The 12,319-nt window shown below is 44.7% G+C and overlaps 1 protein-coding gene across 6 annotated transcripts in view; it reads left to right on the top strand.

Moving 5' to 3' along the window:
- Positions 1 to 12,319, top strand: part of LOC108023338 (low-density lipoprotein receptor-related protein 2) — a 142,872-nt gene that overhangs the window by 20,014 nt on the left and 110,539 nt on the right. For 3 of the 6 annotated variants that reach the window (XM_044093309.2, XM_044093308.2, XM_044093312.2), the window contains exon 2: positions 6,273 to 6,888. In XM_044093309.2, the coding sequence (XP_043949244.2) occupies positions 6,489 to 6,888 (400 nt within the window). In that variant the 5' untranslated portion in view covers positions 6,273 to 6,488. Of the gene's footprint in view, positions 1 to 6,269; positions 6,889 to 12,319 lie in introns of all 6 variants that reach the window. The other 3 variants (XM_044093310.2, XM_044093311.2, XM_017092677.3) reach the window with 1 other exon arrangement.

Below are 12,319 nucleotides of genomic sequence, written 5' to 3'. Positions count from 1 at the left end.
CATTCAGTCATTCAGTCAGTCAGTCATTCATACAGTCAGTCAGTGGGCAGAAGTTCAAAGGGCAGGAGCACCTCAACGGCTTCCCCACACCCCAGCGATTTCGCCAACAAATTGAGTGCACAGAAAAGGGATAATCGTGCCGAAAAGCCCCGAAGGGCTTTCCATCGTCTCAAACACATCCCCCTTACAAAAAACAGAACAGAGAAAATCTTCGATTTCTGTTACGAATTCCTCGCTTTTCGTTGGCCAGGCTCAAAGGGGAGTCGAATGCGGAGTCTATTCGGAGAATTTTGGTGTTTGTACGGCCAAAAGAAAGTAAAACACCCGGAAACAGACAGGCAGCAAAAACACGTAGCACGGCAGGGCTTAAGACCTTCAAAGTACCCTTTAACACATGATGTTGCACAACAAAAATAAACTAGAAGAAGTAACCTATGTGTAATAAAAACGAGAAAGATCTATAGTTTTTATTAAGAAATAATGTATGGTAACGAAGGCATTGAAAAGTATCCCCAAACTATAGTATTAAACCTATATTGGTTAAAGAAATGTATCAGATACACTACATTAGATTTGGATATAAGATCTGGATAATGTTTATAATTCCATTTCGAGGCAACGTTTCGCTCCAAAGTCCCTTATACCCCTCTGTTGATAGAGCACCATATAAATATCAGTTGGATATATAACTGCTTGTGTGTGGCAGGCGAAAAATGGCAATGTCCAAAAGTGGCAAAAGGGATTCGTGGCCCAAGCCCCCCACAACCGCCCCCTCGTCGGTCCCCTTTGCCAATCTGCCCTTGGGCCCAAAAATTGAAATCGAAGCCGAAAAGCAGCGGCAAGGGGATCGGAGTCGGCATCGAGGGACTGGGGCCCGGAAAAGGAGCTCAGCACAAACACCAGGGAAATACAATAAAAATATTTACCATTGTCGTCGCGCAGGTGGGCGATGTGGTGCAAAAGGGTTAAGGGGAGGGGGCCCAACAGGGGTTAAGCTGGAGCACCGCCTCGAAAGGCCAAGCGAAAAAACATCGTAATAAATAAATGAAAATGACGAGGGCAATTGATTTATGCGGCCGTTGCATAACTTTCATGCAGCACTGTGTGAATGGAGCCAAGGAATAGATTTATTTCGGGAGCTTTCAGGCCGAATTACCTTAATGCTATCGGGAGGGCTGTGCGCCAGGCGAATCGCCTGTGATTTCATTTGTTATTCCATGTTAACTTGGCTTTTATTGTAGACATTTCCCTATGCGAGCCAGCTAGTTTTCTGCTTTGCTTCGAACTAATCCGTCCGCTCTCATTTTCTGCAACGCTGACCAAAAACGGTCGACCGAATGCAAACGCAGCTAGAAAACTGCGAGCCGCTCACACACATATGTGTGGCTCTATGCAGATATATATAAACTTCACCCATTAACACAGTTTTCACTCCGATATTTAACCCAAATAACAGAGACCCAGAGACACAAGATACAAGCCAGAAGACAGAAGACCGGGAAAAGCCGAAGAATAAAGCAGCAAAAGTCGTCGAATGAGCTGAGGAAGAAGAATTTCTTTGAGTTTGCAAAAAGGGGGTACAAAATCTAGCTTAGGAGAGGAAAAAACCGAGAAGATCCCAAGGGGGCGAAAAAATGGGCTGAGTCAGTCGAATGCGGCGCCGCAAAGTCACTTTACCTGTTTTCTTCGGGCCCATGCACTGGGAAATAAATCTAAAGTAACAATATAATATAATGTATTGTATGATGTATAAGAATCATTGCTCTATAAGCACTGAAATTACTGGATTGCTCTTTTACCAAGGTCTTAAAATTTAAACACTTCTTCAAAATCCTACAACTATCAAAAGAAGTATTTAATAAATGTGAGCTCTCAGTAGATTTATTTTAAATGTTATCTATAGGATATCCTATAGGGAATCCTATATGTTTATCATATTTTCAGTTGCTTAAATAATTGTGATTTTTAAATAAATCTTTAACGAAGCTCTTAAAACGTTACGACTTTCTAGAGCAATAAATCTAACACTAGTATTTTGGAATAATAATATGAGCTCGAAGGATATTAAAACAAATTTGGATAATAACAACAGTGGTATGACAGTAGATTAAGACTCAACCATCTTTTAGCATTACATGGTTATTTTCTTTTTCGTTCTTTAGGAAAGACCTTAAGAACTAAGACTTCTTTGAAATGATATACCTATTACTCGTATTTTTCAAAGGCAATGTCAGTTCTGAACATATTTATCAGAACCATAATAATGAGTAAAAATCTTAAATACAAATACATGTTCAGCCGTATTTTGAAGTACTGAAACCTGCTTCTTTTTTCGGCTTCTTTCCCTGTACACCTCAAACACCTTTCACCTTCTGTGCCACCTTTTTATCTCCTGCCGGGGCATGCAAAAACGTTGGAAAGCCATTGAATTCTTAGCCCCGATTTGTCAGAAGCAGAACCAACACAAAAAGCCCCGCTCTCCACACGAAAGCAAATCGCAAATCTCGCAATGAAAGCATATCAAAGCCAGAACACACGAAACAATGATGAATCAAGGTGAGAAGCGGGAAAAAGTGAAGATGGGAAAATGGGGCGGTGGAAATTGCTGACTGGTTGCTGGCCAACTGGAGGAAAACTCGAACTCGCTGCGGAGGTTCTGTGACGCATAAACCTCCATCAACATTTAGTTGACAATGGCGGAAGGTCAGGGGAAAAGGAAAAATTCGGCCTGGCATGGGAAATTGGTCGGATTTTTTCCCAATTGAATATTTCAATTTATGTGCTGCACACAAAGAGGGAAAAGCTTTTGCCTTCGAGCGCAATGGAATTAAAGCCGAAGATTTAAATGAAAATGGGCTGTTTTCTGCTCTGTTTCTGTTCAGGGATTAATTGATTACTCTAAGGGGAAATATTTTTGTTTAATTCTTCCTGGCATGCTTTTCTGGCCGTGCAAACCCACGCAGTCTAGATTATTTTTTGAGTATCTCAGGTTTTCCCATGGCGCCCAACCCCCTTTTACCTCAACCGTTCCCCGGTACGAAAAGGTTTTCCTTTGCCCCGCCGACTCGTCTTCAATTTGTCATTTGTTTTCCGCTTTATTTCCTCGCCAGCACCCCCCATAAATACTTTTCCATAATGTGAAACAAAATTTAAATATTTCAATTGGGATGGCCTGTTATGCGTACTTTTTGCCCCCTCAGCGGTGGTTGCTGGCAACTTTGCCTACTTTGGAGTGTATTTTATGGCATTATTTTATTTATTATTGGCTTGTCGGCGGCCTCTCCCTTCGATTGTTGTGAATTTTTATTCATATATTTATTTTGTTTGTTGCTATCATATTTCATACTCCTGACATAATGCGCACCTGATGCCCGACGAGCCGCGTGTGGCCGATTGGCCAAAACATTTGCGGTGCCGTCTTTTGCATATCTTTTGGCCAGCCCTCCTTGAATTTTCCTCTCCCCTGTCCTTGCCCCGCTTCTCCCCCGCGTTCCACTTTCCTTTTATTTTTCCTGAGAGCTTTTCAGCGCGAACATTAGCGGGATTCTGGTGTGCCGAGCGGGGGGAGTGCAATAAATCCAGATCCAAAATGATTTTCTGGGGAGCCGAGCTTAGAGATGGTCGCGTGATTGGATCGTTAGTCAGGGGGTATAAAAGACCCCAACCCAACTCTCTTCCCATTTCAATTTCAAGTTATGACGACGCCTAGTAGCGCCCACACCGGAAAAAAAGACACAGAAAAGCAGAAAAGCACTCCATACATCAGTAATTAAATCAAATACTTTCGTAACAAAGGAATTTGGTTTATTATTTGGTTTAAAAACAACACACTAATCACTGTTCTATGCTCTGTGATATTTGGATAACACTTTTATTTAATGATTAACCCATACTTAACTAACCAGTAAGTAAATTTCCGTTGTTTTTCTTGGTGCACCCGCTCCCCTACTTTTCTCGTTTTTCCCCCGTGCTTGTGGCCATTTTCGAAAATGGCTTTGGCAATTTCTTGGCTGCGCGTAATGAAAACGGACAGGTGTGCACGGCCTGGCCAGAAAAACCCCCGGACTCCCAGAGCCCCCTATCAATATGCCACCTTCTATCATCACACACCGATCCCTGCGGCCGCTGCTGATTCGCGTAACTTTTCATTTGCGCAGCGAAATGTCGCAGATGACGGTGGGCCATGGGCTAAATACTGATGTCGCTGTTGATGATGGCCCACCGCCCACCGCCCACCGCCTACCGCCCACCGCCCGCGGACCAACGGCGGCTTTTCTCTGGCCGAAATGTCCCTGCATTTTCCATCCACAGAAGGCGGTGTGCAATTGGGTGCTCAGCAGGGCCTAAGGCAAATCGGGAAATGGGAATGTTTGGCCTTCTAATCCCTTTTGAGGGGGAAAATGTGGTCACTATAGGTCAATAGAATTGGAATAACTTCTAAAAAGATATAGTAGGAGCACAGTAAAAGGTGGTTTTATATTTAGCTCAATTGAAAAAAACTCAAGCCATTTAAGTTAACTTCTGTTAAATAAAAATTAAAAACAATTAAAGGAATAAATAATAGTAAAAAATAACTATTTATTAAGAAAAAGTAACATTTCTTCTTATTGTTTGGTTTGGTTGAACATATTTTATAAAACATGATATAAAAAATATGTGTTTATAATTGCGACTTTACCCTTTATCTTCCTGTCATTGGGCTTATATATTTTTCAATTGAATACTTCATAAGCCCACTATAAAACCACGTCTAGCAAACATACCTGGGATACCCAACCATTTTCCCATTATATAAATATTTTCCCGCCCTATTAAAATTCCCCAAGTGGTTGACAATTGCTGTAATGTTTTTCCTTCCTTTCTTTTTGCGCTTCGAGTGCATTTCACCTTTGACCCCGGCTCTTGCCCTGTGTCTTTGCATTGGGGTTTCCTCCTTTGTTTTCCATTTTCTGTTTGCCATTTTCCCATTTCGTTTTTCCTGCACTTTTCCCATTTTCTTTGCCATTTTTTGTCTTTCTTCTGTGCAATGTTGCGGGCCTAAGCTCGGCGTGCGTGAGCTTTTGTGTGTGAAAACAGGTTTCACTGATTTTCAATTTCAATTGTCTAATACTGGCTGTGTGTGCGAGTGTGCGAGTGTGCGAGTGTGTGGTTGTGTGGGTGTGTTTTTGAGCCATTTTTATTTGCGCACATTAGCAATTTCTTTTGTTGACTCGTCGGCGGCGGCGGGCCTGCCCCGCCATCTGACCCAGCCACCCACCTGCCCCGCCCACCCGCGGTTGTTGTGTGCGCCGCCCAAGCCACCCCTGGCTTTTCCTTTCGAAGACGCCGTGCGCGATTTTCCACTTGAGAGTGGGGCCCCTGCCGACTCCCGGCCCACATTATGATCTGCCATTGTGTCCGATTGCTGCTCGTTTTTAATACTCTACTCTTTATTTATTTCGCAACCACGTTTTCCAGCCGCCTTCGCCCGCCCGCAATTCATTTGTATTTGTGCTTTAATTTAATGTAATCTGCGCAAAGTTCTGTTTCCCCGCGCTTTCCCTTTCTCCCGGCCCTCGAGGGGTGGGAGTAGGGAGAAGAGTTGCGTAACCCTTGGCTAGGTAAAGCCAGACCCTCAGAAGCCGTCAAACCATTGGTAGCGCCAGTCCTAGTGGACTAACCCCTGAGGTATTCCCATATTACCAGCACATTCTCGATTGAGAACTTTCCGCAAGCCAATCGCACTTAATAATTGGAAATACTCTGGATAAACATTTTGCTAACTCCCCCCGCCACCTCTCTCTCTTGCAGGACTGCAGCGAAAAACTCGAAGGAAATGCAATTTCCCTACCAAACGAAAGAGCCAGCGAACAAGACGCCATCCCCGTCTCCCTCGCACCATATTAATTTTTATTTTTCAAGTGTCTGAAATACAACGAGCGACGGCAAAAAATAAATACGCAGAGAAAGGAGGGAGAAAAGTTTAAAGACGCCGAGGCAAAAGTTCACATAAAGCAGCCGAAAAAAGTTTTTCAATTATTGTAAAAAGTGTTAAAGAGATAGGCCACGCGGGCGAGCGAGCGGGACGGCGAGCCGCGTGCGAGCGGGACGGCGAGCAATTATCTTTCATAAGCAAAAAAGTTTAGCAGGCAAAAGAGCAAACGGAACCAGAAGTGCGGGCCGGCGGGGAAGTGAAATTAAATTAATTGCTCCCCCAAGCGCCCCCGGCCACGCCCTCGAAAATAATTACAAATATTAAACGCGTTAATTTTCCGCTTATTTCATTAAAGCAGCCCACCAAACCGTATATATTTTCGCAAAGGAGTAGAGAAGGGCGCGCTACGAGAGGGCAGCCTCGAGAAGAAAGGCAGAGAAGAGGTCACCAGAGGGTCGCCAGAGGGTCACCAGAGGGTCACCGCAGAGCCCGAATATCACCATCCAGGCAGCACAGCAAGCCCAGCCCAAGGATAAGGAGCCCCGGAGCCAGGGAAGCGACCACCGAACCAAGAATGAATCCTACGCCCGTGGGCATTGGATTCGGGTTTGGTCGCAAGCCGCCCAACAAGGCCAGAATGCGTTCTCGCTGGCGACCACTGGCGGGAGCGGGGGCGGCGGCGGCGGCGGCGGCGGCGACAGCCCTGCTGACCCCTGACCCCGCCGAGGGCGACAGCCCTGCCGCCGATCCGCTGGTCGCCGCCGCGTCAGCGCCACCATCGTCCGCGCCCGCCGGCGCCCGCCATCCGCAGCAGCAGCACCACAGCAGCACCACCCACCAGCCACAGCACCACCGCCAGCGCGGCCAGTTGACAACCCTGGCGCTGCTGCTACTGGCCCTCGTGGCGCTCAGCAACCTGGACACCCTGCTCGCCGTGCGCACCGAGGGACCGCGCAACCGCCATGGATCACCAGGTGAGTCCGCTCTGAAAGTAAATAAGTATTCACTATCTACATATGGGGCCATTACCTATGCTATTATCTACAAATCCCCAATGTAGTCAGGGGCTTTAATCTAAAATCGCACACAGTCGCCGCCCCATCCCGGGCCCCGCCCCACGCCCACCTCAAATGTCATTGATCCCCCGCCTTGACTCGGCACACATTCCTTTCGAATTCCCCGGCATGTTGACTTATAAATTAGGGGGACTCTGCGACTTTTTCCACCCCCGCCCGGCGTGGAAAGTGCACATCCTTAATCCGCTGCCTCCGCCCCCGCCTCCATGTATTGATTAGCACTTCACACCAGCAAATTAATGCACAAAGCGGCCTGTGTGTGAGTGTGGCGGTAACTCGGTAACTGCCCGTGTCACTTGGAAATCTTGCCCGCAGCATGACCAGCATTTCGTCCCACTCCCAGTCCATCCCCAGTCCATCCCTCGGAAATTATGAGCGCCGCGGGGGCGGGGAAGCCCCGGGAAGACAATCGAAGGAAAGCAGACCGTATGTGGAAAGAGACTGAGATTAAAAATTAATAAAATTACTAAACTTGGAGGCAAACGAAAAACGTAAAAACAGAAAGCCAGACAAAAACAAGAAAGGGGGAGAAAAATGGGGGAAAACGAGTGGCGAGTGAGAAAAGAGCGATCCCTCGTCCATTGCTGGCCACATTACAGGGTATTTTATAATGTTATTTCACATAAAAGGTTCCCTGGAAACGAGCTATAATTGAGAAATGTAATTCCTGAAGAATTCGCGCTACATGCCTATTCGCCTTGCTAACAATGTATATTTTTACTTGGCTTTGGAAATATTTTATTGTTTTTATTTAAGGTTTTTGTCGGTGGCTTTTGCCTTCTGACATTGCTGGCCACATTACATGGTATTTTTTAAAGTGATGCCACATAAAAGGTTCCCTGGAAACGAGCTATAATCGAGAAATGTAATTCCTGAAGAATTCGCGCTACATGCCTATTCGCCTTGCTAACAATGTATATTTTTACTTGGCTTTGGAAATATTTTATTGTTTTTATTTAAGGTTATAGTGTATCGTTTGTATCAATGATCAAAATATTTTAAAATATATTATGAAAGCTGAGCAGGCAGGTCCTGAAGAATTCGCGTTAGTATACTTACTCGTTTAAGTCTTGCAATGCCCACTTTGTAATAACTTCTGGATAGAGCTGGTTAGGGATCGTAAACTTGGTCTTTTTATACCCGCAAGTCTGTAGCATATAATTCGAATAACTTAATTTTAGTTGGTTCTCTAACTATCGAGTGTGATTTCATCTTGATAGTTCCCTGGAAATCGCTGACAGTCAAATATAATTTAAGAGCTGGAAACCCATAGTGCATATACTCGCACAAAACTGGTCCGGGCTCATGAAATCGCTTTCAGGAATAATTATTAACCTTTTACACGGGCTTGTATAATTTTCGTATAGCCCTTTCCGTACCTACTTTGTTGCCACCCATAAATACTACAGTGTTTCTGCCGCTGTCGTTGTAAATATGGGATTCGTTGCTGTTTCTCTGCTCAATATTGAGGCACTGGGTAAGTCCCATTCGGTGCCCCGGCCATCTGCCACTTGTGCACAGTTGTTGTTGCCGTGCTGCCAGAAATTATGAATCAGGAAGTCTTAATAAGCGCAATTTCAAGTCGTTAGTCACACAATGTAGAAAAAATGCTGGAAGCTCTCGAGCCACGTCTTTGGCAGTGCTCTGAATTCTTATTTCATTTTTGTATTTTTCAACGCTCTCACACGAGCTCACATCGCACTATTAGCGCCTGTATATATGGGTCTGTACGTAGGGGACGGCGAGGGCCGTGCTCTATACATGGGGGCGGTCATTTTGCAGTCGTTCTGTGGCCGTTGATTTTAATTAAGTGAAACGTTTTAATGTGCGCCACAGATTTCCAGATTTTCTGATTTTCTGATTTTCTGATTTCTGCCCTTGGTGCAGGCTGCGGGGAGGAGGAGCAGGGGTCCGAGGCTTTCATGGGCAACTACGAGTGCCTTCTGTGTGTAGGGAGGGAGCAATGTGTGTAAACAGTGAATGTCAAGACAGGCGATCAAATTGCTCATTAAAGCGCATGAAAAACGAGCAGGAGCAGCTCATTTGGGCGGGGAACTAGGGCTGGTCTGCCGTTGATAGATGTCCAAGCTGCAGCCGTTTTAAGCCCAGCTTGAAACGGCCGTGGCCCGGGCCCAGGGGAATTAAACAAACGTCAGACAGTTCGCAAGATAATCCCTGGGAAGGAAACAAAGCCATAAATATTTTTGGCGCTTTTAGCCGCCTGTCAGCCAGTTGTCGGCTTGGGCCTTATCGATTGTTGGGAAAAATGTGGCGAAACATTAAATCAGCTTTAATTATTTTTAATAACTCTGATATGTGTTTTTTCAACTGATGCAACAGCTTAGATTTCCCTGTAAACATTGATTACTGTGCACACAAAAAAGTGTGCGTGAACAATATAACAGCTAAGCCATCGAGTTGTCATTAAGCCGCTGAAATAGATAAGACATAAAACTTGCCATTTTATGGTCGCCTTACCATCCAGTGGCCAATGAAGCTAGTAAAGCAATTAAAGGACTGTATTCGATGGTTATTAACGGTATCTCACTTGTACTACTACTTTTTTTGTGTGCATGACTGCATTTCTGCAGATATTGCAGCTGGCAGCTGGCAGCTGCCCTTTCCCGACTCTTCCTCCGATAAAGCCGAGATTCCCCAGCTCGCCCAACACATATCCGATAAGTATATGTATATCCTCAATATGTACTTCAAAGATACGTCAGTGAGAGGGGCAACAATTGCACTACAAAGTCATTTAATGCAATTTGCTGATTGCGCTCGGCTGATGTTGCTGCTGCTGATGTTGCTCGTGTTGCTGGCGTCGTTCTTGTTGCTGATGTACCTTTTGACATTTGAGCAGTGCTGCCGCTGACAATGCAACTCTCCCACAGTGTGACGCACGCTTCCGTGTCCCCCGAGGCGCGACTAGCCCCCTGCAGTTGCCACTCAAAGTGCAAAGGCCAAAGGCTGAAGAAATGGCTTTAATGGCATTTAATAAACATGGCACCAACATCGTTTTCAGGCGGCCAGGCTGCATCGTCGCAACGACCGGCAGCCGGATTCGAATTCCAGTTTCAATATGCCGCTGCCGAAGGAGTCGCTTGCCTCATCATCATAATCATCAAAATCGGCTCTGCGATCGTCACCATCGTCATTATTGTGCATTATCATTATGGCGAATGTGCTAGTTACAGAGTGACACCCATTCAATGCAGTGAGCGGCAATGCAGTGGACGACGTTGCCGCCGGACAGCCAACTGGCACTACACTGCAGTCTTTGGTACTGGGGATGGTAAAATGAAATATTTTGGGAAGAAATCAAAATAGGGTGCCAAATGAATAACAAGTTGTTAGTTGGAAACAATTTTTAATGTGAATTACATACTAAACCACAGAGTCATCGCAGTAGTATCCACATTTTTGAGTCACCTTATCAAATTGTGGTTGTGAGTGTTATGTTGTATATACATTTTTTAATATTTACTTGCTTATTTTGCCATATGTGACTAAATATTTAAATAACAAAGCATACAGCACGTCATAACTTTACAATTTAAAGCATTTTTTAAAAAATGTTTTCTGCTCCAATTTTTTAAACATGCAACATTATTAAACATTATTACGAATAATTACTAACAGCTTAAGTAAGTTTTCTATAAAATACCACTCGAAAATCTTCTGGCAAGAGTATTTTCAATTCGCTTTTTCCTTGAACTCGCAGCCACAGCTCGTTTTCAGCCGCTTGTTGCTGTTGTCATTTGGCCTTTAATCACAGACGACGGCAGCAACATCGGCTGCAGCAGCAGCAGCAGCATCAGCGGCAACCGCAGCATCAGCAGTCAAAGCCACTGGCCTCTTCTTCTTCCCGCTCGCCCACCAATACCAGTACCCGAGGCACGCACACAAAGGCAGCTGGCCAGTGGGTGGCTGTTGACCGCAAAGTTAATTGCAGTGTGTGTTGCAGTCGCCTTTTGTCGCTGTAGTCGCTGCTGCTGCTGCAACTGCTGCAACTGCTGCTGCTGCTGCTGCTGCTGCTGCTGCTGCTGCTGCTGCTGCTGCTGCTGCTGCTGCGGTCGCTTGGCCGTTGCGGGCAAATAACTTTGCTAATACTTTGACCAACCCAAAAGGCTCTTTGCAAACTTTGCCGCCAAAGGCAGGCTCACTCACAAGCCCACACTGCAAGAAATCAGGCACAAATGAGGGATTTCAATAGGCATTGAAAGGTTGCAAAAAGATGTAGCATAAATGGTGTAATGTGTGGAGATGTGTGGGACTCATAAGTACATTTTCAAATTAAAACTTTAAAACGCTCCTTTTCTTTTTATTCATAAAATTGAAATCCTCTTAGACTCAAACCTTTTTAAAAAAGAAACTAGATTCGCTCGAAACATAAAAGCAACCTTTCTGCCACAGGGCTTTCACATCGCCCGTCCTATTATTGTGACCGCTGCTGTCAACTTTCGCCCAACCGCTTGGCAAATGTTCAATGCGCAACTGTCGCGGCCGTTCAAATTGCATGCCAATGTCAATAAATATGCTCATTGCTGTATTCCGGTCTCCCTCGATCGCGGTCGCCAAGGCGATCTGAAAGCCCAGTCAATTTCTAGGCAAATCTAGCGGCTTTTCGCCTCCCGCGCCGCCTTTCCGCCTTTCCGCCTTTCCGCCGAGCTGACAAGCTCAGGTGAAAACCAGTTCAAACTGCAATCCCGAACGCAGTTGCATTTGCAGTCGCTGCCTCATGCTTGACTGCCTTATTTTTTCACATTTTTCTCCGCCGGCTAGCCGGCCGGCTCTAATTGCGCAGCCAGAGTTGCCAGGGCGCTGAAAAAAGAGTTTCAAGTAACTAATTTAGAGTTGTTATACTATTAGGTTTTCGCTCCTAAAAATTTTAAATAATAATTTTATTGGTAATGTTTTTAGAACTAGTAAAACAGGGCTCTAATTGGTGCAGCCAAAGTTACCAAAGCGTTAAAAAAAGATTTTCAAGTAACTAATTTAGAGTTGTTTTACTATTACGTTTTCGCTCCTACAAGATTTTAAATAATAATTTTGATTGATAATGTTTTTAGAAGTAGTAGAACCGGCTCTAATTGCTCCATCCAGAGTTGCCAGGGCGCTGAAAAAAGAGTTTCAAATAACTAATTTAGAGATGTAATACGATTAGTTGTTCGCTTCTAAAGGACTTAAATACTAATTTTATGAATAATGTTTTCAGAACTAGTAGAACCGGCTCTAATTGCTCCATCCAGAGTTGCCAAAGCGCTAAAAAAAGAGTTTCAAGTAACTAATTTAGAGTTGTTATACTATTAGGTTTTCGCTCCTAAAAGAT

Source organism: Drosophila biarmipes, chromosome X (genome assembly GCF_025231255.1).
Source record: "Drosophila biarmipes strain raj3 chromosome X, RU_DBia_V1.1, whole genome shotgun sequence".
NCBI classification, from domain to species: Eukaryota; Metazoa; Arthropoda; class Insecta; order Diptera; family Drosophilidae; genus Drosophila; species Drosophila biarmipes.
The sequence above is the reverse complement of the archived record's forward strand: the minus strand, read 5'-3'. Positions and strand labels throughout refer to the sequence as shown.